Raw genomic sequence first — 27,647 nt, forward strand, 5'->3', positions numbered from 1 at the left:
ACATGCACACACTTGGCTCTCTCCCTCTCTACCCCCCCCCCCCCCAGCTCTCTCTCTCTCAGGCAGGTGTACCTGTATGAGGTAAGTGGGGGGTGGCTTTACCCTGGAGAGACCAAAGTCCGAGGGAGACGCACGGAAGACACACGGAATACACACACGCTCTCCGCTGACATGTCTTCTCCGTAGGGGAGAGTATCTGGGGGATTGCTCCTTTTCGGAATCGCACAGCCTGAAACGGGAATTCCATGGAAAAACGGCTGGCCAGACATTCACGCCTCGTGGATTATCACCATCACCATTTTTGCGAATGGACTGCACTTGACTTGACCGTCTGAATTCGGCAAGGGATTTTCCGACAGACCCGCCCAGTTCCACTTTAGTGAAGACGAGGCCCGAGGCATCTGAATCCTCTGTAAGTTATAATGGAGGCTGAGTGAGATGGAAGTTTCTCAAAACTCCGTCTGTAATTCCAGGTCATACTTGTTCCCCTCATTAGCCTTCTAATAAATTAGTCATCCTGATTATTCGTTTTTTTCTTGTCAAATTTGCTTTGACTGATACGAAGTCTCTGATATGAAAACTGTTGTAGGTTCTAAGATGTGTTTGCTGTATTTGCGTCCGATTAAGTTGTTTGCTGAGGTTTATTCTCCCGTTGGCCACTATCCAGTTGTTTTATGTAAAAAAAAAAAACTAAAATCGTACCCTTTTTCAAATAGGTAAAAGAAATAATTGCATTTATATAGCACCTTTCTCACACTCGAAGCACTTCTGGAGGAGACTCCTCAGGCACCCAGCTGGGTGATGCACGGCAGCCATTTTGCAGCCGAACACTCAGCACACCTCAGCTGAGCTGGAGAGGGAGAGAACGATTTTAGCTAATCAAACTGGGGACTGATTAATGAGATTTTTACAACAGTATACATATATGAGTTACAAAAATATTAGTTTTTTGTTTATAACTACACTACATTAAATATGTTTTTTAAAATGTATTGCTCAGGCTAAAGACTTTGACTTTGTAATGAGAGAAATCTATCTTTAAATATTTCCAAAACATTTTTCCAAGCTGGCAATTGAAAGTTTTAAGTGTTTCCCAATTTCAGTGTCTTGGATACCAGCCCAAGAGAATAGGCATCCTGACAGAATTTGTTTGGATGCCATTTGGATTGATTGTCAGTATTCTGACATTTTTATTTACCAGTTGGATTAATGTACTAATAAGATATGATGACTTCCCAGCCGGGGACAAAAGTGAAATTCTGGGCCTTGTAAAGATATAACAACATGAAGGTATCGAGGGTATGTTGATAGAGCGAGTGAAGGATGGGTTATGAAACCAGTTTTTATGCAAAATGGCCATCCACAAGGTTAGTTATATGTCTCCTGTTAAATAAATTCACCAATACCTGCTAAATGTAGACATCCAATGCCATTTCCCTTCTCCAACTACCAAGATTTCTATTTGCTGAGAACAATAAATCTGTCTGCTGTCAATCCATTATGTTAGTTTACCAAGGGAAACATTGAACATGCACTGTCGCTCTCAAATGAGCTAATGACAAAATCTTACGTGTTAAAGCAAACAAAACAAAAAAACTTTGACTCAGTGTAAATCAACCTGATTGACTTAAATGAACCACAGTTTAATATTTCACTTTTGTAATATTTCGTAGACAGTTGCAAGACAGTGTTAAATGAAGTTGATACATACTTGTTTGGTATAATAGTTATATAATTTATGTTCTTTCGTTTCAGTCTGTGTCATACCTGGTTATCCGTTTTACCCATTTTTGAGTTTAAATGGTCGGGCTACAGGCCAGTGAAGCCTGGGCCTCACCTATTATTCCATAGCCCATAACAGGTTTGTTTCACAGGCAAGAAGACACAATGGAGCCCTCAGGCACTGGGAGACAGTCAATGGATGTACTGGGGGAAAATGAGGCTCTGCAACAGTTTTTCTGTGGTGAGAAATTCTTTGATGAAAAATCTTTCGTCACTGGAAGTAACCAAACACTGTCTGTGCCCCAAAGTAGGTGCGTGTTTACCTGGAGGAAAATGACAGTGCAGTGTAACTGTTCCACTGAGTCTTAAGAAATTCTTCAAAACGTTAACCAATTTGATGCATTTGGTGACCACTTTGTATCGCATGATACCACCAAAATACCAAGAGGCCCGAGGCTTCCTCTGGATGATCAATAACACAAACCCAACCCATACCTGCATGCCATGAATTTGTACTGAAACAAATATTTTTAAATGTTCCGGAGCATGGAATGTAAATCAGCCTATAGGCTTAATTCAGCGTCGGCGTTGGCTGTTTGTAGAAGCCCTTCATCTTCTGTCTCCTGTGCCCATTGGTTCAGTGTCCACATACCTGAAGGGTTATAGAGCCTATATTATGAGCTCAGTGAGGCTCTGTCATTACTTCAAGGCCAAAGCCAAGCGCAGGAGATAAGGTGCAATTAGGTCAAGGCTAAAGCCGCCCATGCTGTTTCTCTGCACCAGCAGCCTGCCGTGAAAATGATATTTAATATGATAAAGGCAACAAAAAAAAGTCTTTCTTGTTTTGGGTCCCAGGCCAGGATGTCAGCGGGGTCATGGACAGCACCGTGGTGGACATCAGCATGCTGGAACAGTACCTCAGCAGCGAAATGGACCACAGTGCTGTGTAAGTATCCGTGCAGTAATTTTGCTATGCACTTAAGGCATTCGGATCTGAGATCGAAAGATGAATATGAGACGAAAGCTCAGACAGTCAGCTTTAATTTTATGGTATTTACATGCATATATATGTTTTACTACTTTAGAGAAACAGCTCTCAGACTACTTCAACTGCACCAGCCCAGCTCAATGTTTGAACACCTGCCCACACTACAACACTACAACCTGTCCCCCACATAACTAACACAAGTCATTTCTGCCTAAGCGATACAGCCCTGGATCACTGAAAAAGGCTAACAACATCCCTCTGGACTCAGAGCTCAAACAGAAACAGACCGAGCATAATCTGAGTTGAGGTTTCATGTCTCTGTTCACCTTTAGTTCTGTATCCACTGAACGCAAAGCAAAGCAAAGCAAAGCAAAAAATAAAAAATTTTAAAAAATCAATTTTTACAAGCCAGTGACTATTTTCTACACAACAGCCCACACAGTACTAAGGAGAGGTAGTGCTAACCAAAGGAGAAGTGTACTGTAGGTCCCACTGCCTATGGCTATGGGCAACAGCCAGTTTATTGGGGGTGGCTAATGCAGTGGTACCCTGAGCAGACACCCCTGACTGATTTAAACTTACCCTCCATCTGGTGTGGCAAAGACAAGCACTACAGTCCAGCAGGTACAGGAGAATCATCCTTGGGGTAAAACAGTGTTGTAACTCACATAAGAAGTTTCCCTTTCCCAGCATGTTACCTGCGTCACCTCCAGACTCCGGCTCAGAAACCTGTTCACCACCCCTGGAGCCAGGTAAGGCCCAGCATGCAACTGCATTCATCCTGCTACCATAGAAGGGGTGTACTCTGTTTACACTTACCTTCATTCTTAATGTGGTTAAGCTGTTAGTACAGTACTTACATTACCACAAGTACTCATGAAAATGCACTGGACTGTATGTATCCAGAACAATGCTTTCATACCTCTGATTGAAAACTGACTGAAAACCACTTGTGCAGAACCCCCATTCGTTGTGCTTAATCAGAACCTGAAACCTAGCCCAATGAGACTTATGGATGACACTATCAACTACCCTGATCAGTGATATGAAGTTCATAGGGTGGGTGCAAAAGTTAATTGTTATTGCAGTGAAGCCACGATGAACCCAGGTGATTCAATTTCTTCGGAGGTGCAGTTTTGCTCTCGTTTGGTCCGACGGGCAGGTAGACCAGGTGACTTTCCCTCCTGTGCTGCCCCCTACAGGCTCATCCTGTCACTTCACGGACAGGGCTGGAGGCCCACAGCAGGGACACCCCCATCGCCCCCACCACACGGGCCCTACAGACCCCTACGTAAAGACCGCAGCACCCCTAACCCTGCCGGGTCATGGTCACCCACATCCCCATCACCTTCGCTACATGAGCCCGACCAACAGCTACATTCAGACCAACGCCCCTCCCGCACCCCCGGTTCACAATCCCGCCCTCCTCCCCCGAGGTACGGGGCAGACGGCGGGCCACCCCAAGGCCAGCGCCCCCACGCCCCCCTCCTGCCCCCGAGCGTCTCCTGGCTGTTTGTCCCCGGGGTACCCCTGCCTCCCTGCCACGTCCACAGGGTAAGGCCTGACACAGCTACGACCGCTAACTCAGATCCATCCCGTTTTTATACCCCTCCCTGCTGAAAATGCCAGCTAAGACCAGCTGGGATTCTAGCGCTGGTTTAAGACGTATTAAAAGGTGTGTTTGTTTTCGACACTCCTAGTTGGTCGAAGCTGGTCTCAAGCTGGTCTCTAGCTGGACAAAGCTGGAAGAGTAAGCTGGTGGTCAAACTGGTGGACCTGCTGACTATATAGGCTGGTCAGCTGGTGAACAGCTGGTCGACCAGCTTGACCTGTTTAGGCTGGTTTAAGATGGCATTTTTATCAGGGCCGAACATTTTAATCAGGGACAAACACTTGCGGTGGATTAGCTCTTCTGTTTTTCATCAGTGGGGCCATGATTGTTTTTTGGATTGTGCCTCTCTCCAGACTTGTGTTTCCCAGCGCCAGGAAAAGACAGCGATCCGAATCCTTCGAGGCGGTCGCTGACCCAAACGCGTGGGTCACCCCCGCACACACAAAGGGCCCGCTGAGTGAGTGTGCGCCTCCTAAACTCATTACATTACATTACAGGCATTTAGCAGATGCTCTTATCCAGAGCGACTTACACAACTTTTACATAGCATTTTACATTGTATCCATTTATACAGCTGGATATATACTGAAGCATTTTCGGTTAAGTACCTTGCTCAAGGGTACAACGGCAGTGTCCTACCCGGGAATCGAACCTGCGACCTTTCGGTTACAAGCCCAGTTCCTTACCCACTGTGCTGCACTCCGTCCCCTGTCCCCAAACTCTTCCCCTGTCTTAGCACCAGATAGCCAGTGAGCTCAAGAGTGTGATGCGGATTAAATATATCTAAGGAGGAGGTCAAAGTCTAGCATGGGAGAGTATGGCCTACACTCAAAAATGTACGAAAATTGGCCTATTAAAGTATAAATGATTGTCACTGGGGTGGTACCCTTTAAGTACATAAAACTGCCACTAAAACTACCCCAACCCAGCAATAGATAATTTATTTTTACCTTTTTTGCTTGTGAAAGGTACTTATTGGTACCCAAATAGAACATTATTGTACCTTCTAGATGAAGGCACAAGGTGAGTGACCAGATGTATTTGCAGACAATTATAGTTGTAGCCATCACTTGGAGGAGGTACTGGAATGCCAAGAATCACTGTTCGTATGTGCTGCCTTAGATGCCCTTTTAATCAACAAGTATTTCAGGTTTATGTTACTCGGGACAGTACTTGGCAGCTTTAAACCTTGGTACACAGAGAAGTTCTCTTTGCCAGATTTTGAAATGAATTCGTTTATAGGCCTTCTGCAAGCTTACCTTTTATTAAAAACAATCCAAGGGCCTTTCAATTGAAATCCTGGTTTTTCCCTTGGGAATGCAAGGGGACAACCCTCAACCTCTTTGTTTGTCCTCAGACATTTATGACAGAGAATCTATAAAAGGGCAATAAAGTTCCGTACACTTCACAGAGGGGCAGAGTGTGTGAGTGTGACATAATGGTTGAGCGATTAAGAGAAGATGGGGCACATAAATACTTTAGGAAATATTCAGCTGCATATAATAGCTTTAATAGATTCAAAATACTATGATATTCAGAAATCTGTGTTTAGACTTTTATGATAGCAGTTTCTGTTGGTTTTGGGGTTTTTTTTAGTCACTTTACCTCAGGATGTGGAGGTTTGAGATGCATCCACAGTTTCTGAAAGTAGATGTGTCTAAGCTAGGCTTCTTGTGTAATGAGCTGGTCATAGCCATTTTCAATTCCAATGGACACCCTTAGACAGTGGACCAGGCAAATCATTCATCTTAGGATGAATTACTTGCAATGGATCAATACATCCCTTGAACTGTACTTGTGTCTTTAAGTAAATTTGGAGAAATAGTCACATACTGGCCAACCTAATTGCTTAAACGTAGCCAGGTTGAGTATTTGAAGTTCTCATACTCTATCTGCAGTGTTGAAGGTGTTAGTCTGCTTTGCAAGGGTTATGAAAATATAATGTAATTATATTAAAGTAATAATGTTCTTAAATGACCTGTGGGAACCCTTGTTTCAGCAGGGGCAGACTGTGGCAGCGATGCCCTCGGGTACGACAGCGACGGGCACAGTGGCAGCAGCGGGCAGGGGCCGTGCCAGTCCCTGACGTGGGACAGGTACCAGCCTGACGGGTGGAGTGCGCTCTACGATGACGGCCATGAAGGCCTGTGAGTACCTCCACCTGCTCGCTGTGCACCTGCGGCTTGCGGTGCCTGTGATGTCATCATTCATTCACGGCTATGAGACCAGGAACCAGAAACTGAAATGGATATTTACCGCTATTAGATCAGGAACCAGAACCTGAAATGGCTATTTACTGCTATTAGATCAGGAACCAGAACCTGAAATGACTATTTACTGCTATTAGATCAGGAACCAGAACCTGAAATGGCTATTTATGATACGGGCCCAGAGGTGGTACCATATACCTTTTCTTTGAAATATTAACTGGTGATGAATGAACGATCATCTGAGATGACTGCTTGAAATGGCTCATGGTTGAAAAAGAGACTCCATTTGGGCCCTTAGTTAGTGGAGGACTGGCACATATGATGTTACGGCCCAAGATTTTCTCCAGGCTCAACTCATATTCATTTTGAGTTGCCTCTATATCATCAGAGAAAGGCCAGCTCACTCTTCATACTGTTGCTGAACAATAATGGACAGGGGCTCACAGCTGACCAGTTTTTGTATCGCTCGACCATTGACCCAGGGACATTCTCAGTAGCGTTCTGAAAACAGAGATGTTCTACACACACCCGAGGGGTAACTCCATTAAATTATTTTCCAGCGTACCACCCAGTTAATGATTCTGGGATGTTTTAGCTAGTGACAGACGGCGCCAGGACAGTTTATGTTGCTGAGCTAGCTGTGGGTGCTCTGTTTTCACCCAGGACCATTCATAAATATTCATGTTCCTGCAAATTAGGAATACGTTCACCTTTTACAATAGCATGGACTGAGTTATGAATATGGGGATTACCACACGGTTAGCGTAGCATGTAGATAATCTATGCTAACGGTCTCTATGGTACCATCCAGATCAGTCCCAGCTTATCATGTGGACACAGACAAGGGCTTCAGCTACTCCTCCACCGACGAGGCCTTTGTGTGTCAGAAGAAGAACCACTTCCAGGTCACAGTTCACGTGGGGATAACAAGGAGCCCTAAGTGCGTCAGGACACCGTCTGGGCCCCAACCCATCAACAGCTTCCATGTGAAGGTCTTCGGCGTCAAGGTATAGATATTTTTTAGGCCACTGCAACCATATTCCTACAGATTTAAAAACCCTTCTGAGAAGGGTCTGCTAGTATAGCATAGATCTAAATCAGGGGTGGCCAACTTTGGTCCTTCAGAGACTGGTTTTTGCTGGTTGTTGTTTTTACTTGGCAATTACATTATCAATTAAAGCCTAACCCTAACCCTAACCCTAACCCTAACAGTTAACTCACCTCACCTGGTTTCTTTAGCCTAAGTGGTTGCACAGTAGCACATCCAATGAGTATTAGCTATTAGCTACCATGCAGTACTATATGCTGCTGCATCTCATTTACTTCCTGTCCGTATATCTGCTTCCTGTCTGTGTAGCTGGAGGCCCAGAACCACCTCATCACCATTGAACAGTCCCAGCCAGATCGAAGAAAGAGGCCGTTCCAGCCAGTCAGGTTAGCATCATTTGTTGTCAGTTAGATCATTATAATATTCATATGGGTATTGACAACTTGTATTTAGACCCCTGTGGACAATCAGTGTAAAATCTGTGACCTGTATCAGACTGGTGCTGTTAGCATGAGTTTAGCTGATGTGTCATTGGTCAGGATCGACCTACCCGAGGACAAGGTTACCAAGGTGACCCTGGGCCGCCTCCACTTTGGCGAGACCACGGCCAACAATATGAGGAAAAAGGGCAAACCCAACCCAGATCAAAGGTGAGCAACTGTTACCATGACAACGCAGAGATACAGAACAAAAACACAGGGTGCTGGAGAAAATGATCTTTGACGCCTTTAAACAGGTCTGTGGCTGTAAAATGGACTCTATGGGCTTTATGCACAAAAAAAAAAAAAAAGAATCAGCTGGTAATCGTTTGGAGAACATCGTAAAATCTCCAACCACTAGTAAGAGGTAATGCATTGAGTGGTGGTGTTGACGTAATAGTCTGAGTGCTATGGTGTTGAATAAAACTCTAAGAGTTGGTGTTGAGTAAAGCTGTGATTACTGTGGTGTTGAGTAAAACTGAACGTTGGTGTTGAGTAAAACTGAGCGTTGGAGTTCAGTAAAACTCTGATAGTTGGTGTTGAGTAAAGCTGTGATTACCTGGCGTTGAGTACAACAGAACGTTGGTGTTGAGTAAAGCTGTGATTACCTGGTGTTGGCAGGTACTTCTTGCTGGTGGTGGCGCTCTATGCCTCTGTGAAAGAGGAGAGTTATCTGCTGGTGGCGCACGTGTCTGAGAGGATCATCGTGCGGGTAGGTGACTCTGCACATTTCCACTAGACGCACAGATAAAACACAATGTTCTGTCCTCCTGTCACTGTGGGGACTTTGCAAGAGCGCAGTGTGCTTACTGTGCTGTTCATTTTTACAGTATAATGGGCCACACAGTGTTTTCCAGATTTACTGCAAATTCTAATCCCTTCTTCTCCACCTCTTCTTTGAAAGATTAACTTCAAGAATAAAAGAAAACAGTGGGCATCCAATAAACTGTAATTCCAATCATAATCTGCAATACCCATATGTTCTTGTGTCTACAAATCCTGGTAACCCTAACTAGCGATAACTAGTGGCCTATTTCATTGTTGATTATTGATAATCACAAAAATGACATAATCTAACAATAAACTGTAATCGCTTGCCAAAGGATAGTGAAATTACCTGGAGTGATCTTTTATTGTCCTGGAGATCAATGCGTAGGTATGTTCTCCGCACACAGGCATCGAACCCGGCCCAGTTTGAGAGTGACAGCGACGTGCAGTGGCAGCGCGGGCAGGCTGCCGACACAGTGGTGCATCATGGGAGAGTGGGCATTAACACCAGCGCACCGGACGAGGCCTTGGTGGTGTGCGGCAATGCCAAAATCATGGGCACCGTCATGCACCCGTCAGACAGACGAGCCAAGCAAAACATCCAGGAGGTACCGTGGGACTGGTTCTGTCCCTCTGAATCTCTGTCTGGGAAAACTCTTCTGTTTCAGCTGGTTAAACAAAGAACCTCTGGGAATGCACTGAAACAGAAGTCTGATTCATGCCACTTTGTTTGCCTATGGGATCTTTCTTTGCTGCACTTAGGCACTAATAAACATAAGAAAAATTAAATTGCCCCCAAAATGTCTTACCACTTCGTCTCGTCGTTCAGGTGAACCCAACGGACCAGCTTAAGAGAATAGCACAGATGAGAATCGTGGAGTATGACTACAAGCCAGAGTTTGCCACGAAAATGGGGATTGATCAGGTTCATGAAACAGGTACCGTGTTCATTCACCACTGGTGATGACAACTTGGCACTCAGACACCACGTCAGAAAATTTCAATAATGAATGTCCTTGTCTCGAGAAGCTCCTGTTCAGTTCATACTGCTGTGCTGCCTTATCCGAAAATGGAGGATGTGGATGCAGGTTTTTGTTTTAGCCCAGCAATAAGACACCTGATTCTACTTACTAAGGTCTTAGTGGAAGACCATGATTACATTACATTTACATTACAGCATTAGCGAGCTCTTATCCAACGACTTACACACTTATATAGCATTTTACATGTATCCATTTATACAGCTGGATTAACTAAAGCAATTTCGGTTAAGTACCTTGCTCAGGGTAAAACAGCAGTGTCTACCCGGAATCGAACTGCGACCTTCGGTACAGCCAGTTCCTACCACTGGCTGCATCAGATTAGTTAATCTGTTGAATTTTGTGTTTTAGTGCTGGGCTAAAAACAAAAACCTGCACCCACACCGACCCTAAGATCGGACAACCCTGGTGTACACTCAGCAGAAAAATGTGCTCGTTGCTTTTGTCTCAGGTGTCATTGCTCAGGAGGTGAAGGAGCTGCTGCCCTCTGCTGTTCGGGAAGCTGGGGACATCACATGTGTGGATGGAGAGACGATCGATAACTTCCTCATGGTGGACAAAGTATTGTGTTGATTTCTTGCTTCTTTTTCCAGTATTATCTCTTTCTCATGTATCTACATCTCCCATAATATAGGGACTTATGACTCCTCATAAGTTATGGCTAATTAAATTGTTAATTATTTAATGAGCAATATAATTATGTGACCAGATATTTTGGCTACAATAAAAATGATTCCTAATGTCAAATATTTTGTGTGATCTAGGCCTAATTTGTGAATGATTCCTGTAGTTAACTACACCTCAAATTGACAAAAATGTAATTAACTACTACAACGACTACACAGATTTTAATGTTGTTGAACAACCAATGAACTGCTGCAAAATGTAATTAAACCACTAGTTAAACTACATGTAGTTAAACTACTCCTCAGCCCTGCTGGTGACCTGCATTAACCCCTCTGCACTGTCGCTTCCCAGGAGCAGATCTTCATGGAGAATGTGGGAGCGGTGAAACAGCTGTGTAAGCTCACGGACAACCTGGAGACCCGCATCCAGGAGCTGGAGGTGTGGAACAGACGGCTGGCCAAGCTGAAGAAAACAGGCAGCCTGCGCTCCAGCGCCAGCGACAACGTGCGCAGGTACTCCCCCCGGCCACCTGGGGGCGCTGCATGGAAAGTTTTATTTGAGATTCGCTCAATGACTGAGTTTACATGCATTTCAAATTGAAATCTAACAGTTTCCACAGGGTTATAATATGAATTCATCTTTGACAAAAGCCTCAGTACAAATAACTGTCCTTTGTACGAAATGTTGTAAGGGTAGCCTTACTGTTGAAGAATACCTGTCTGTAGCGATGCCAACACAGGGAAAGGCTCTAGGTCTCATTTGTGTTGTGCAAGAATTTTCTGACGTAGGCTTGTTATCACGAAGAGTTCACCTTGCTCAAGTACAACCCCTGGGAAATCTTTAAAGTTCAACTGGAGTTCAGCCAATGCTGTAGGCCTTTTCCAAAGTCATAAATCATTCTGTGACACTCAGCGAGAATGCACATACTCTAGAACCTCTACTGTCTGGTATTCTACTCTTCCGGAATGATCTACTTCCTGGAATTTGGACTGAGTTTTTTTTTTATTATCTTTGTGGCACGTTCAACTATTTGGAATTTTCTGCTTTTTCCAGCACCATTGATTCCCTGAGGGCACCGGATAGTATACCAATGTACTGTATATCAATGTAAAGGGCTGCATATCACTGGAGTACTTATTTATACACAAAGTCATATATCTTTTGCTGACCACCATGTAAAACATGGTCCTCTGCCCAGAAGGCAGAATATGCTGGGGGGAGGGGGGGGTCCAGTTGAGGAGTATAATAACCATGAGCTTGTATCTTTTTCTTTGTTTTCAGAAAAGTCAATGGAAACAACAATACCTCTCCTCCAGAGAAAAGAACCCAACTGCAGTCTGCTAAAGTGAGAAGCTCACTTACGATCATGCTCATCAATATGCTGCAGGCAACATTTCCCTAATCTTAAAGAATTACGACAATTCTCAAATCTTTTCTTTCCGATGTAGGAGTACCTATCAGAGAAATACAGTCACTGTTTACAACACAAGATCTTCCAAGCTACCATTATCACCCTCGTGGCTACAATGGCATTTTGGTAAGCCCGTCTTCACTTCATTTCACCTGAAGAAAATCTGGCCAGATAGTTATGTGTAATTAGTTCATACCAAAATAGTAGTTATATCCCCATTTAAATTGTTCAGAAGATTTTTTAAAATGAATGAATTAAAAAAATCCCAGTGATACAAAGTTCCACAGATGGGCTGTTTGAAAAGGATGTACACTTCTGTGTAAAAGTATATTGTTCAATAGCGTAGTACTATTGAAAATTTGTGGTGCCTTATCCATCCTCACACGAAAAGACCCTTTATATTGTTATATGCTTTTGCATCCTTATATGAAAAGATCCTTTATACTGTTGTGCGCATTATTAGTGCTGTGCTTGGGACACTAAATCATGCCTTCCTGTTATTGTAGTGTCATCTCTATCTCAGCTCTCTACATGTTAACCATACGCGAGGACGTGCCAGTGTTGCCTGAAGACAGGTAGGGGGCTATCACTACCCAGCATCCTTCAGAACGAGCAACCGTTTGAGCACGCTCCAAGTCCCTTAAAAATAAGCCTGCACTCCCTACTGACTCGTTTAAATACCATGTTGAGTGTTTCTGTGCTAAAGTCAATGCATGTGGATGTATTCATTTAGTTATAGCATGTGAAAGTACAAATTTAAAATAATAAAGTGGCCTAAACAATTAACAAGTGCCAGTTAAAGTAAAACGATAATCGTTTATGATAATTCTTCAAAATACCTCATGGAATTTTACTAAATATTGGTGGATTATGATACACACAGAATACAAGAGAGTTTGTGATTTTTTAACCCCTTGAAGAGAAGGTTTTTTTTTTTTTGGAATGCTCTTTAAACATTCTAAGTCAGTGTTCTAGAACTCCACTGCTTTCAATTAGACCAGTAGTGATTGTGACATCTGCGTTAGAATGTTCGGTTAAGAACATTCTGATCACACATATTTGTGACCTCACACCTTCAACCGTTAATGATTTAAAAAAATCATTTTTCACCTTGGTTTTACAGCAGCACTTCCTCTCCCCTGTTCACCACCTCCTCAGGTAAGTGTCTGGCTCACTGGTCTGCTTCATACATCAGGGGCTGGAGGGCCTCTGTCAGATTCATTTGTTTTACCAGGCGCCATGTTTGCGTGCTTGCTTGAGCTCTGGGCTAAAAATATGATCCGATGATATTAATCCGACCCCCTTACCCAGGATTTCAAGCTCATGTGACATGTAGAAATGAATTTGCAAAGAGGGAAATGCTAATGGCTCTGGGACACCTCTGGTTGGACACATGACAGCAAGATTGGAACAAAATGCTGGAGAGGACTTTTACTTTCTGAACCTGGATTTTTCACCTCTGCCAGACGGTGACGTTCTGCCACTGTGCAGGGTGTAAAATGAGTGGGAGGCTAACCTGCTGGGAAGGAGAGGTGTTCACTGTTTGATTACCCGGGACGTCCCAGTGCTGGCTGTAACGTGGGGGTAATATGGAGTGTGTGGGTGCAATGCAGCGATTTTCATTCCTGGTTCTGACGGGCCACACTCCATTACACACCTGGTTTCCTGAGTCTGAATTGGCAGCTGATATTTGAGGCAAAAACAAAATCCAGCAGACTCTGCAGCCCGTCGGGACCAGGAATGAAGGTCACTGGTGTAGCGTGTGACCGTGTTCTCCCTACAGCGCCCTCTACAGTGACTCCAGGTCATAGGCCCCCTGATGTGGACTACTGCACCCTGCTGGACTGTGTGGAGGTGTACTGCTGTCCCAGTAACCCTGGAGACCACAGTGCCCCCACAAACACGCCTACGCAGCCCCTCCCTACCGATAGCCCCCTCCAAGGTGAGTCCGCACGCCCAGACAGATTGTCCGATCATCCGGTTTCCTGCTTTAAAAAAATTTAAAATATAAAATAAAACATCACTTTTTGACACTGAGTTTTCCCTCAACAGATGATTTTTTGATTTGCGGAATGTAAATCTTTTAAACCTTTTATAAATGATAATTTATAATATATATAATATAATTGATTCTTCCGGTTTCTCCAGAGGAAAGAAAAGAACACCTTCATGAAATACTGAAAGGCGCTATAGACTGTAAGTCTTGATTCGTTGATCAGCATTACAGATTTTGAGTTTTTTTTTTTTAACTCTAAATTTCATTGTGTCTGTTTTTAATTTGCTTTTTGTTTCATAACCAGGGACAAATACCACAATGCAGACTATTTCCATCAGGGAAAATCAGCAGAATATTGACCAGCAGTACTGTGTGGAAGGAAACTGTGGGTATGGCATCGCTCTCTTTGTTTCACCCATTAAACTGTGGCCCTCAGGTGATCAGTTCCCTTCAAGGACTTTGATCAGATCAAGTCTCACAACTGACCCACGTGAAATCAGCTACCAGGGGACACATTTGCCCTGTTAGCAACTAGTATAAAGCTGTAAACACATGTTAATATAAGAAAACAACAGATAAGGTCTGTGTATTTAAAAAAATATATAAAACAGATACTGTATTTTGCAAAACATTTTAAGCTTATGCCTGGTTGTTGCATCAAATAACCACAAGGCGGCAGCACAAAGTGTGGTCAGTGGTTTGGCAGACAGCGAATGCAATATTTTACTGTAATGAACCAGGAACTGATTGGATTTGCTTGGCTGTTCTTTCACCTCCTTGTCATTTTTGCCCTGAAGGAATGGGAACTACAGCTACGTTGTCCCCATCAGCACATATCTTCCCACCAACGTGCCTGTCACTCTGCAGATGAAGTGAGTAGCAAAGCATCTCAAGGGCATCTTTGTTAAACAATGCAAAAAAAATAAATAAATAAGTTACTCGTCAGGAAATCAATTCATCATCATTTTTATTTGTTATAGTGAAGTATTGAAAGTGTGTGGTACCACACCACTGTACAGAATAAATTATCCAGGGGGAATTGAAAAAGACAGAAAACCAATAATTAAAGTGTGCTGAAGAAAAACAGGAGAAACTAATTATCTATATCTTTCCAAATCCTGGAAATGTTGCATTGTTGTTTAAAATGTATTTTGTGCTTAATGCATGTAAGTAAGTACTGCAGCCTGGCTAGTGTACAATAACCTAATCACCCAGTAACAAAATACCAATTGGATAAATATTTTATTTACCAAATAAAAAATAGAGTGGTTTTTACTGAAGTCCAGATACCAGATGTTTTCTTGCAGTTCCCTTGGTGACCACTAGGTGTCTCTCCTCACAGCACCACTGAGCTGCTGGTGGTTCACCTGTGCCACATTGACGACACTTTGGCCTGCTCTGCGGTGACAGACTTCTCCCAGGAGGAGTTCAGCAACACCATGAGCAACACACAGGTACACAATCCATCTATATCGCTTGATATTTACTGAAGTAATTCAGGTGAAGTATCTGGCACAGTCGTACAGTAGCAGGACCACAGCTGGTTAAACACACTGCCTTTTAGGGCTACACGTCCAGTCCCTTGACTATTATGCTACACTGCCAAGCAGATAAGCTAGCCTTCACCATGGGCACAAACAGCTAAGAACATTATAATCACATTTGTGATCTTAAGGTGTAAGGTCACAAATATGTGATGAGAATGTTCTTAACTGAACATTCTAATGCTGATGTCACAATCATTTCTGATAACTGAAAGCAACAGTAGTTCTAGAACACCGACTTGGAATTTTGAAGAAAAAAAACATTCCAATGAACTTTCTTTTCAGGGGCTACTGGGTAAATTGACTCATCAATATCATTTGGGTATGACAAAAGGATTATTGTTAATGATTTTGAAACATGTAGAGGAGGCTATATCGCCATCTTGCAGCAGGAGGAATGAATTACAGGCTATAAAATCTGGCCGGTCCACCATGGTTTTGCTGCATCAGTGATTGTCTCTATCCTTTCCCAGGGCCACATGCATGAGTGGACTCTGCCGGTAGCCCAGCTGTACCGCAGCTCCTACCACTTCCGTGTCGCTGTAGCGGTAAGAGCACGTGGCTTCCCAAGCACACATATGACCCTGACATCGCATATGACCCTGACATCTCGCTGTCTGTCTCACTTAACAGTGGTGATGCTCAGCCGCTGTGCCACCCTGCATCCTTCTAATGGCAAAAATACTGAGTTAGCTGGATAACTGCGCTGAATAAAACCGAGAACAGCTCTTTATACTTCAGTCCATGTTCCAGATTTGGGAAGTTTCTGGGTTTTACTCAGAGAAGTTATCCAGCTTACTCAGTAATCCTGCTTTGTGAAATACCCCCCTGGCATGGGCGTGGACAGGAGACAAATCCAGTGCCCCCAATATGCTTAAACCCAGATCCAGTCTCACTGTGAATATTGAAAGTCTCCTGGTCTTGTGAATGCGTAGGGGTGTCCTGATCAAATTTTCTCAAAACTGGCTCTCTCCATATTGATGCCTTTCATACTTCACTGGCTGCTCATTCCCTTGTGTTCCTACAGCCTACTTTGCTCTGCTGGTCATCTATGCAAAAAAGTAATTGAATTCTCTGTTGACTTTCCTGGTTAAGCGAGCCTGATCTTCAGATCCCTCCACACACTGCAAATTAGGATAAATACTGGGTCCCTGTGTGGGCAAATAACAGCTCTGACCACATCTATCAAACCAGTGAACTGCTTCTCATCTCAAAATTTGGGATGTGGTCAAAAACACAGTGTCCCAGCCTAAGCTAAGGCCAGAATTTTTTTTTAAATGTATTTTAAATCCAAATCAATTGTTTTTATCTGTGTCCTGGGGCAATGCGAGAGGCGATGTTATTGGCCCTGGATGTGCCGAATCACTGAGCCCAGTCTGTTTTGGTTCCATGAAACCGGCGTAGCACAAACGACTGTTCTGACGGGACGGGGGAACGCTCAGAGATTTGTGCAGTCACATGCTCGCGCTCCCGCACCCAATCATTTGACGGCACAGTGGTCATTCATTCCTGTCACAACCATTTTCCGCCTTCCAATCTGTACGTCAAGGGACCTCATTTAAGGGCTGTCAGATATTCCCTGCTTCGATTAAACAGCAGTAATGGGGATTAATTTAATATCGCAGGTTTGGCTTTGCGGAACGTGTCCACCAATCCCAGACGTGACAAGCCACTCCTTAGCAGACAGGCGGATCAAAACAACACCAAGAAAATTTGATATCCTGATTATTAAGAAGAGATTTAGAGTTTAAACTCTTACACTGCAGTATTATCACCTTTCCACCCAAACACGCGTACCAAATAAAAGAGTCAAAAACCTCCACGCCTCTACCACAATCAACTTTTTAGAGTGATTTACACGATGTAGTGTAATGATTTACTGAATCCATCGTCAGCCAATCATCAGGCTTAGCAGAGGTGAAAAGGGGGGTCAACGACTCCCACAATAACTGATCTAGGATCAGCTTATTCTGCCCCATTTGCAGCCAGTCTGAGCAGACGGTGGGACGTCCATCCAGGATAAGCGCTTCGGGGACAGAGCCGGCCTGTGACATCCCGTCTCCTTCCGTTGTGCTGATCTGTTTGTGTGGCTGTGCGCTCTCCTAGGGGCAGGCCAACTGCAGTTCCGACCCCAACTACGTGGAGGCGCTGTTCACAGACTACCACTTCCACTTCTACCGCCGGTGTCAGTAGGCCCCGCCCCTGCACCCTCCAGCGGGCACGAGAGAGAGCCCCACAACCGCTCCCCCGGTACGCTTCCGCCAAACGTACGAAGAGGACTACCGCCAGCGCAGAGATCTATTCTATTTACTGTTTTCTATTTGATGGCTGCACCAAAAACGCTACCACATAAAACAGTGTTTGGTACATACCTGGTCTGGAACTGAAGTTCGTCTGTGACTTTGAAATCATCGCAGTTCGTGGTGTTTTATCTGTGATTTTCGGTTTTTGTGACTGTTTGTGTCACACCTGCTCTGGTTCAGTAGAACATACATTATTAACCTGACATCTTTAATAGATTATCTTAGTTTAAAATTTTTTTTTTTTTTTTTACAAAATATAGAATTAAGGTCAAATTGCAGGAGTCACCACAAGTCAAGTACAGACAAAACCCACTGATGCCACCAATGCAACCAATCCAGTTTAATGTTAAATGAAGATTTTCGGGAGAAGTTTCTGATCATGTTAAATAAATTAATCATATTTTATTTGTACTGTATTTTATTGTAGCTGGGGAAAAATTACCTCCAGAATTTTTATTACATTTGTATTCTAATATGCCTTGTTTTTGTAAAGAATATGTAAAGATGATTCATATCTGACATTACATTCCAATCCTATCACCTCCTTGTGTATTGCTTACCTTAGAAAAGTCAATTTTTTCCGTTAGAAATGTGTTACTCTCTGTTTACTCTCTTTGAATTGAGATGCTGTAACACTGAACTACAACCCCCAGCAAAATTGTACATTAAATAATGGAAATATAAGTGCCACCTACCCAAGGAAAGCAGCAATATTTCCTACCCTGAATTCATTTTCTAAACAATTATTTCCAAAAAAAAAACCCTACCTCTTCTGGATTAGCACAAACTGCAGTATTCATTCTGTAACTGACGATTATGCAATATTGTGTGCATATGGAAATCATTTTAATGTTGATACTGATGTTTTCCCGGTCATATGCCAGACAAAAAAGTTAACTCACGGAGTTGACTCTCTTATGCTGACACTTTGGAAAACGCTTGTGAGTAACGGCGACTGCACTGTGATTGATGAATCTTGTCGCTCTTGAGTATTTGGAGAAAAATTCAAGCCACGCAAGGCAGTAGCTGGAAGTAATATAGCTTCTGAAACTCAATAATTTCTGCATCAGTTCACACGGGCTGTAAAATGTTTTATTATCTTAACTCTAAGTGTGATAGTAATTAATGATAATTTGATCTACTGATTGGGGCATGCAGGATTAAAGTAACTGCTCTTGGACTTTGGTATAAAGTTTGCTTGCAGTCCTTGACTTTTGCATTACGTTTACATGCAGTAAAAGTTTTTCATTCAAATTTTTATGTTTGAGGCAAAGTTACACATTCTCTGTCCATCCCCTCTATTTTTATAGCTTTTTTCCCCAGTGTAGAACACCCGGTTGTATTTGCAAACTCGCTGGAACAGTGAGAGGCCCTCCCGCCATTTACGCGAGCGTAAAAAAAGTAGCGCAGCGGGTCCACTGGACCTGCCGCCGGCCGATGCCTGTTTTCACTTCGCCATTTCACCGGCTGAGCGGTGACTTTGCCCGCAAATGGAAATTTTGTTCTGCACCTAGAAGAGGCAGGCCACAGTGGGGCCGGTCTAGAAGCCGCGAGCTGAAGCGCAATAAGGCTTGGGCTGCTCTCGTTCCCTGGGTGACGGAGTGGGCACATTGCCCTGCGGGACTCGCAGCCAATCAGAACGTGAATAGTCATGACTTGAATGCTGACCGCGGGTAGCATCGTTGCGCAGCGGACTCGAGCTTTGGTGGACGTGCCCCTAGGGAAGGCCCATTTATTTTCTACATTGGGAAATGATGGACATTCAGGCTGCGTGATGAGTTTCCTGAAAATGTGCTGAAAGTAATGATAGGCACTGAAAATCGATGCTGAGAAACGCACGCGCATTTTAAGAATAAAAAAATGTGATCCTTCATTTCAGGATTCACAGACTAAACTAAATACATAAATCTCCAAGGTAATTTGTCCCATGTTTCCTTATTAGGGGGCTAGAATCTTTAGTAGGTGTCTTTTACACATGGAATGTACTGAGGAGGTAGTGAGGTAATAAATCCTCTCTTCGGTTTTTTCCAGGCCACGCGTGTGTCAGAAATAAACAGATTCTCCTGGTAAAAACTGGGGTGTCACATGGAGCAAGGTGAAGCCGCAGGGCTGATTGGAGATGACAGGCTCGGGAGACACACCCCCTTCTGAGCAGAGGAGGGGGGGAGGGAGTGTAAGCTGCATAATGAAGTTCGATGTTTTATTACGGGACCTTTTCCGAGTTTCACCCTCGGGAGGAACTTAATGCGTGGGGATTTCGCTCATTAACCGGTGCCTTTTGAATCATAGCACGAGGAGAGGGACGGGGAAAGAGTGTGAGATTGATGTTTATGGTCGCAATCAAGCTGCTCTCACGCCGGAGATGGATGTTTTGCTTGCTTGATATGCCGATAGGCTTTGGGAACGCGTCGGAATACATATGGGAAATTCCAACATTAACGTAGGCAGGCACAGCTCGGAAAAGGGCTATCAAAAATGAGCTATCACTGATGAATATCAAACAGCTCTATTTTCAAGAGAGAGACCTCAGCGGACACCAAGGTCATGGAACCGTGTGCTGTGAATGTTGCAGAGACTGACTGATGACACGTTTAGAAATGTGTAGCCATATTAAGGATGGACAAATAGAGTAAAACCGCTGGAGCAGTACACGTGAGCTATCCGTGCATTAACTGCAATGGAGGGGTCGAAATAAATACAGTTTCGTTCATAGACAGCCGTTCCACATCAGGGCTAGGCAACCCGGGTTCTTGGTTGGCAGATTGGTTCCTGGTTTTTTGCTCTTTCCAAGACTCTAAAATCATAATTGTATTAATTATTTAGGCTTAATGAATGCAGGTGACCACGTGTTGGCGGCTCACCATTCGGACACAGTCTCTTAATAATCCATCAGACTCTTGCAATCAGGCTTGGATAGAACAAAATCCATTAACGTTAGATTCAAACTAAGGGGGGGGGAAAGGATCTGATTGGCTGAACCTTGCCAAGCTGGGGCCTGGCCATAGCGGGGTTGGTGCTTCACTCATCCAGTCGCATTTCAGCTCTCACATCTGATTAATTCCAAATCTATTATTTATTTTTTTTAAAAGAAGAAAAATAAATGAAAACACAAAAAGATAGACAGGTTCTGCTTTTTATCTGTAGTCCAGAGTTGATTTAGCATTGTATCAAGCCTAAGTCTTAAATAATGCAAATTTAATAATGTAAACTAAGTCCTGGTGAGATATTCTATCCATGGCTTATACCTTCCTAGTTGCTACTGGCATGGCTAAAGAAGAGTAATAAGCTTTAGAGAGAAAGTACCTTTTTCATTCCGGAGGTCACTTGTAAAATTAGATTTCACATCTATGGCTTGCAGCCAAGGCCAATGCGACAATTCCCCAGTGTCCATTTCGAAGGTTTATTATCAGACTTTCGAAGGTAGTTGTAATTTTCCGCAAAGAATATTTCGCCCTCAGGAATGACATTTAGCTACAGAGAAGCTAACTTTCTCGTAATGATGTGATGACCCTTCTCAAATGTCATTTGCACCGAGGGCTGATGTTAGCAGCTTCTATTTGCAAAATTTATTACCCTTGCTATTCCACAGTAATGAATATAGGCATGATCCATTCTAGCTGTTTTACCATTTAAAGCAAATGCTGCGCTTGCTCCTTCCAGCAGGAAAGGTAACACGGAGAACAGTGATTTGAACTTTGAACTGATGCACCTGTTGTACGTCGCTCTGGATAAGAGCGTCTGCTAAATGCCTGTAATGTAATGTAATGCAGTACAACATAATAAGGGACAGTGCAGTATAGCATAATAAGGGACACTGGTGTAGTTACAGTATGTGCACATGCACAGGTGTGTACGCAACATAAGTATGAGAGAGAGTGACTATTTTCAGTAATGCTTTTGGTCTGGTAAGTGTATGCACACAATTATTCATCAGCAAAAAAAAACAAAAAAACATTATAAACAGCATACATGTACATGTGGAAAGACTGACATATTCACAGCATCCACAGAGATGAGCCTATTTACTTCCTGCTTTGTTGGTCATTAAAATCACAATTACCCGTTTCAGAAGCTTTCGTGTGGAACTGTCTCTACCAGTTTATCCGGTTCAGACCAGGCAGTTCCTTGTTGTCCCCTGTAAGGGACATGAGTCTCTGGCCTATATCTCATGAACGATATATATTCTGCTACGCTAAAACATACACAAAAAAGGAAAGTCAATAAAAAATAAAATAATAATATTTTTGAAAATATTTTCACTGCAACATGGTTTTCGTCATCAAAGACACTTGTTGTATGTCAAAAAATTAAGAAAATGCCCCAGCTTTTTTTTTTTTTCTGCCGAGCCGCAGGACGTTATGTCGGTGCGTTCCCGGCCTGACCGCGTCCGTCTCTGGGGCTTCTCATCCGAGCGTAACGGAGCTGAACCTCACTTGCCCTCTGAGCGCGTGCGGAGCTCCAGCGCAGAGGAGGCCGGAAGAGGCGGAGGGCTGCTGCTGCGTGTAATTGCTGATTGGCTGGCGGGGCCCGTGCTGGTATCTGGCTGCCGGCCACTCTCGCCCAATTACGGTCGCGTTGACATTTTGCACCTGGGTAACCCCAGCGAAGGTTGCCACCCTAATCCTGTTCTGTGTTAATTGGCACAGCAAAGCCTCAAGTTCGAAGTCACAACCCGCGATAGAATTAATTAACGTTTGGCCCCGCCCCGTTGCTGTAATACAGTGTGCACAGTCACCACACACAGAACTGCACTAGTGTGTGCACACAGTCACCACACACAGAACTGCACTAGTGTGTGCGCACAGTCACCACCCACAGAACTGCACTAGTGTGCACAGTCACCACACACAGAACTGCACTAGTGTGCACACAGTCACCACACACAGAACTGCACTAGTGTGCACAGTCACCACACACAGAACTGCACTAGTGTGTGCGCACAGTCACCACCCACAGAACTGCACTAGTGTGCACAGTCACCACACACAGAACTGCACTGGTGTGCAGTCAACACACACAGAACTGCACTAGTGTGCACAGTCAACACACACAGAACTGCACTAGTGTGTGCACACTTACTTAACTTCAAGCATTTGGCAGGAGAAGGATATAGAGCCAACCAGAAATTGTGTCACTGTCCATATACTTACAGCAGACACACACACCCACACACCCACACACACACTTCCTTTTACACATTTAAACTGTAATTCCTTCAGTCACCTGCTAGGGGGCTCTGCAGCTGCACCATAGATGGAGTGGAGGAATAGCGAGGAAGACTCAGATTGTGCCATTTAGGAATAAACACCCTTCCCATGAAGTGCACAAAGTGTATGATTCAATTCAGGATATCTTCATGTGAAAGACAACAACTGAGGGCACTAAATATACTGAAATATGGATCCCTTTTGAAAAACAAGAAAAGAAAGCTTGAACCTCATACTTCTATTCCCCTATCCCTCTAAGAGGAGAAAAAAGTCCAGTCTTATTTATTTATACTCTAAGCACACTGTCATGATCATATACATTCCTGGGTTTTAAAAGGCGCGTGGTTCACAGAAGATCATTTCTTGTCGCTACAATCGTGTTTTAAGATGCTGTACATGGTAGATCAAATGTGCCTGCTCTGTCGTGGAAATTGACCTCCCATTCACATACATCCGTATGACAGATGCAAATTCAAACACTGTGCTCCAGCACACGTGTTTGAATTGGAATATTAGAAACATATGCCAATTCACACATACGAAACACATCCGCATTGAGGCTTGTAGAATGAGATCATTTTTGATCAACAGTATGCTGTGTAAGACGCTGTTCAACCCACATGATCTGAATCATCAGAATTCACATTGACTTATTTATAACTAACATTTCTATGAAATCTCCCATTTGCCGATTTGCATTCCCAAACTCAATCATATTCATATATGCCAATCTAATGACTGCAATTAGATAGCGGTCTAATATTAAGACCCAATATCTTCAGTTACACCTGTCGTCCTTCCCGTAATCAAATATCTCCACGCAGTAGCCCAATCGTTCTCGTCGAAGGCGTACACTCTTCCATTTAAGCAACCACTCGCAGTCGTTTGCTACATGGAATGGTAGGCTAGCAATCAAAGCCACGTTTCAAACGTAATGGCTTGATTCTTGAACAGGAGGCTAAGGTCAATAATTTGTAAATCCAGGCAGGATACCGAGCTACGGCAAAGGCTATCAAGGCAAGGACATACAGTAAGCGGATAGCTTCACAACAAATCATGCTGAAAATTCTGCTGTTACCATCAGGACGGTCTACAACAACACCAAAGCTATGGACACTTTAATTGAAACGTCAGTGACGCACCCTTAAACAGATCACAGAACACTGAAAATAAAAAGCTTTTATGTAAAGGCAACGATTTTATTTTATGGAACGAAACACAATCGCAACCATCAAAGTAGCGAATCCACTTGGGTAATATCCAAGATCATTCCACGACCGTATTCAGACATGGTGCATTCAAGAAAGCTGTTGAAGTTGGCTTCCCGGAAAGAGGAAAGTGCTTAAGTCGGGTTCTTCACATGTCTCTGACGTTTTCTTTGCTGCGGAATCCTTGGCACTCTGGCACTGCAAATCCTGCTACAATGCCTCCACAACCTCTCGGCTACATCGGCAGGCAGTGGAAGGAACTCTCCGCACTGGACGTGTCTTTTGAAGTCACGATCGGGTCAGAGGGTAAAGGTTGTTCACCCAGCATCCTCGGCAGTGGAATACACAGCCATCTTGGATCTGCGAGGAGAAGAGAAATTAATGCGGTGAGTTTTTTTCTCTGATTTTTTCTCCAAAATATTACGTTTGCTCTGCCGGGTGAACGATGCATCTCAACCCAGAAGCCCTTCTGAACCGGGCGATGTGGATTCGGTCGGATTTGAACCGGTTGGCGGGTTTCAATCCGAACAGTTGCTTTATCGCTTCAGGTTTTTGTCTGGAGCTATATAAATCGAGAGCGACGGGAACCGAGGAAGAGCAGGCCCAACCCGCACAGTAGCCCTCTTCTTTTCAGTACTCCCACTAGCTAGCTATCATACTAACGGTATAACGTTACAGTACTAGAACCACACAGATAGCGACCTAGCTAACTGACGCTAGCTAGATGCTAACACAAGGGAAAATACATGTAGTTCGAAGTTACTTTAAGGTTATATTTGGCAATTGTGTTGGCTAGCTAACTTGGCTTGCTTTTACAATATCATTATTTGAAAAAGAGAACAGAAACCCGACAACTTAAATTCCTGCATAACCTGCTAATAAATAACCTTGCTTCTATGCTGATTTATCCCTGCTGGCGTAAAACATCTTTTCATCTCAGATGCCGAAGAGCAGTTTATTTTGCTAGCTTATTCTAACTGTGCACAACAAGTACATTGGCTTGCTACTGTCGGCAATTGTTGTGTGTAGATTAGCTTACTGTGTCGTTGTTTTACCGCAAGCAGACCCACAGTTCGTGGATTCATGTGTTTTATTGTTTGTTTTGGCTTGCTAATGACCTGTCCGCTTAGAAAGCTAACAACTAGCTAGCTAGATAGTTAATTGGCAATGGCTTGGTAATGAATGGCAAGTTGTATTTGCAGATATGCTATGGCCAGACGCTTGCTGGTTGTTCCGTCCTGGGTTCCGTAAAGTTACAGGATTCAAACATTTGAATTACCCCGCCACATACTTTGCCTTTTTAAATAACTTGCCGGTGGAAACTGTAAAGGTACGTAAGTTATAGTCCTTACTGATGGTGGTCCCTTTTGCTACTCACTAACCAGACTGCTAACATCAGGTTTTTGTCCTCCGTTTAGCTTGGTATTAGTTTTATTAATTAACTTGTTAAGTTGCGTATTTGGACCGTCCTTATTCAAATCCAATGTCAAAGTTAGACTATTTGACTGAGTTAGCTAGCGAACCAACCGTTTACCCAACCAGATATAAGAGCACTTGATTTCCTTGTTCAATTTGAAGCTAGCGTATTCGCTTGCCATCTGTCGTGTTTTTACTTTGCACTATGGCTAGCAGTAGGTAGCTAGTCATGTTGCCACCGTTTCCCGTGCTTTGATGTACCCTAAGGGGTCATATTAAGTATTGCAGCTTCCCGGCCTTCTTTTTTAGACAAATTAATATTATATGCCTAGCGACTCACTTCAGTTATGTGGTCGAGTTAGTGTACGTATTGTAAATTATACGCCAGCTGTCGCTGGGATCAATATGAACCTGCAGTGTTCTAGCTAGCTACCTTTGCGGTTTGTATGTGGCTAACGTTATGTTTTTCAGATGGTTGTTGCAGTCGTATATGGTTATATTTGATGCTTTCAATGGCGATTTCAACCAGTTCGCTTCAAATAAGACTTAAAATTGTTAGACACTTATTTAAGCAACAGAGCAAGAACATAACTTAATCGCATGAACGTGTTGTCCTTAGGGTAACGTTAGTCTTAGCTGGCCAATGCAATACAAGATGTAATTCCTCAGGAAGTCTTGACGTAGGCGTCCATTACAGCCACGTGACCGAGTTAAGCCTTTTAAAACTGATAGTCGTTCTCAATTTTGTGCCTAATAAATGAGCTGTTGCAAGTTGTTTGTATTGAGTTTTGATTGACATACCTTGACTGACGTGATTAAAGTTGTTTTTTTTTTTCCCGTGATGTGCAGTTTCTGAAGGAATAGGGATTGCATTCGTTACGCTATGGCTTCCGAAGGGAAAGTGTATTGTGCGTTTTATGAATGATTGTATCTTTACACTTTGCATTTACAGTCGTCCACAAATGTTTTCCTTTTACCCATTAATACCTTTTGTTATTAAGCTAGTGAACTTTACTGTCAGAGTATTTTAAACTTATGTTTGAAAACTATATTGAGCAGTGAAACATAAACATTTAAAAGGATTTTATGTTTATGTTTATATCACACAAAAGCATGATGCCTGGACTTGGTGCCCATGGACAGTGCAGTCCATACCACGCAGAGAATTTAGCATTGGTTCTTCATGGATCAGAACAAGAGTGAATGTGACTTGCACAGTAATGTGACCTGTGAGCACAGGCAGTGATGTGGTGACTGCCACCTGCTATAGAAGTCCTGATAAAATCCATATTCTCCCCCCCAAGTTGTGGGATGCCCCCCCCCCCAACAAATAGTGTCTGCAAAAAAGATTTTAAAAAACAAAGGCTTGGTCCAGGTCATTGTGTGGTGGTAACATTATATGAACATTAGCTTTCTGCAGGTGGGCAAAGGGAACAAAAGCAATATCAAATGACAGTTTTTTTTTTTTGTGGGCCTAATTATGCTTTATGTAGATATGGGGTGCAGCTTTTCTCCCCACACACAGCCTTCCTTGTAGCATGTGACAGCCATCTGAAGACCAGGCCCTTTAGAAGGCTGTGCAGAGAGCTGCAGAGAGGATGTATCATCTAAAGCGCCGTTCAGATCATAATCCCCCCCCCCCACGCTGAGAGCACCAGCAGCGCTCGTCTGTTTTAAAAAAAGAAAAGAGGGAGAAATGCAAGACGCCGCCGCCGCGTTGCGTGAACTGAAGGTGTTATCCCCGCCGGGTCTCGCGCTCGCCTCAAAACCAGGGGTGGGGGGGGTGGGACACGGGGGCCGGGGGGGGGACCCGCGTGTGTGAAACGCTGGAGTTGGGTTGAGCTGTCTGGTGAGAACCTGGCACCGGATGGAGCATTACCTGAGGGTGGCGGGGGGGGCAGTGGATTCTGGGCTCTCCGGTGAGGTCATCCGAGAAGGCGGGAAAAGGGATTCTTTCAGCTGTTCTGAGAAGTCTCGCTGCAGCCAGCAAGCATCTTCAGAAACGCTCAGCTGTTCTGAGAACTGTCTTTGCAACCAGCAGGCGCGTCCTAAACGCACAGCTGTTCTG

The 27,647-nt window shown here is 43.6% G+C and overlaps 2 protein-coding genes across 4 annotated transcripts in view; both read left to right on the top strand.

The window, feature by feature from the left end:
* The first annotated feature begins 73 nt into the window (after positions 1-73).
* On the top strand, positions 74-18,288 carry LOC135258794 (myelin regulatory factor-like protein). 3 transcript variants are annotated; one of them, XR_010331096.1, is made up of 27 exons: positions 74-412; positions 1,875-1,963; positions 2,578-2,668; positions 3,401-3,462; positions 3,913-4,264; positions 4,676-4,779; positions 6,322-6,469; positions 7,344-7,539; positions 7,890-7,966; positions 8,120-8,230; positions 8,681-8,771; positions 9,235-9,435; positions 9,657-9,765; positions 10,319-10,428; positions 10,846-11,006; positions 11,776-11,839; positions 11,943-12,031; positions 12,412-12,480; positions 13,029-13,063; positions 13,689-13,847; positions 14,054-14,101; positions 14,206-14,290; positions 14,699-14,773; positions 15,244-15,355; positions 15,919-15,993; positions 17,552-18,044; positions 18,088-18,288. XR_010331096.1 is itself a non-coding variant. In XM_064342378.1 (26 exons), exons 2-26 carry the CDS (start codon positions 1,888-1,890, stop codon positions 17,636-17,638), a joined length of 2,787 nt encoding a protein of 928 aa, XP_064198448.1. In that variant the 5' UTR covers positions 74-412; positions 1,875-1,887; the 3' UTR covers positions 17,639-18,288. The 3 variants fall into 3 exon arrangements, 2 of the variants coding, with proteins under 2 accessions (XP_064198448.1, XP_064198449.1); XM_064342378.1 differs by having other exon boundaries at positions 17,552-18,288; XM_064342379.1 differs by having other exon boundaries at positions 6,325-6,469; positions 17,552-18,288.
* A 5,549-nt stretch (positions 18,289-23,837) lies between these two features.
* LOC135258790 (CCR4-NOT transcription complex subunit 2) overlaps positions 23,838-27,647 on the top strand; it is a 45,394-nt gene continuing 41,584 nt past the window's right edge. The window contains exon 1 of the mRNA XM_064342373.1: positions 23,838-24,549. Coding sequence (XP_064198443.1) covers positions 24,316-24,549 — 234 coding nt within the window. The 5' untranslated portion in view covers positions 23,838-24,315. The remainder of the gene's footprint in view (positions 24,550-27,647) is intronic.

The sequence above is a fragment of the Anguilla rostrata genome, chromosome 7 (assembly GCF_018555375.3).
Source record: "Anguilla rostrata isolate EN2019 chromosome 7, ASM1855537v3, whole genome shotgun sequence".
NCBI classification, from domain to species: Eukaryota; Metazoa; Chordata; class Actinopteri; order Anguilliformes; family Anguillidae; genus Anguilla; species Anguilla rostrata.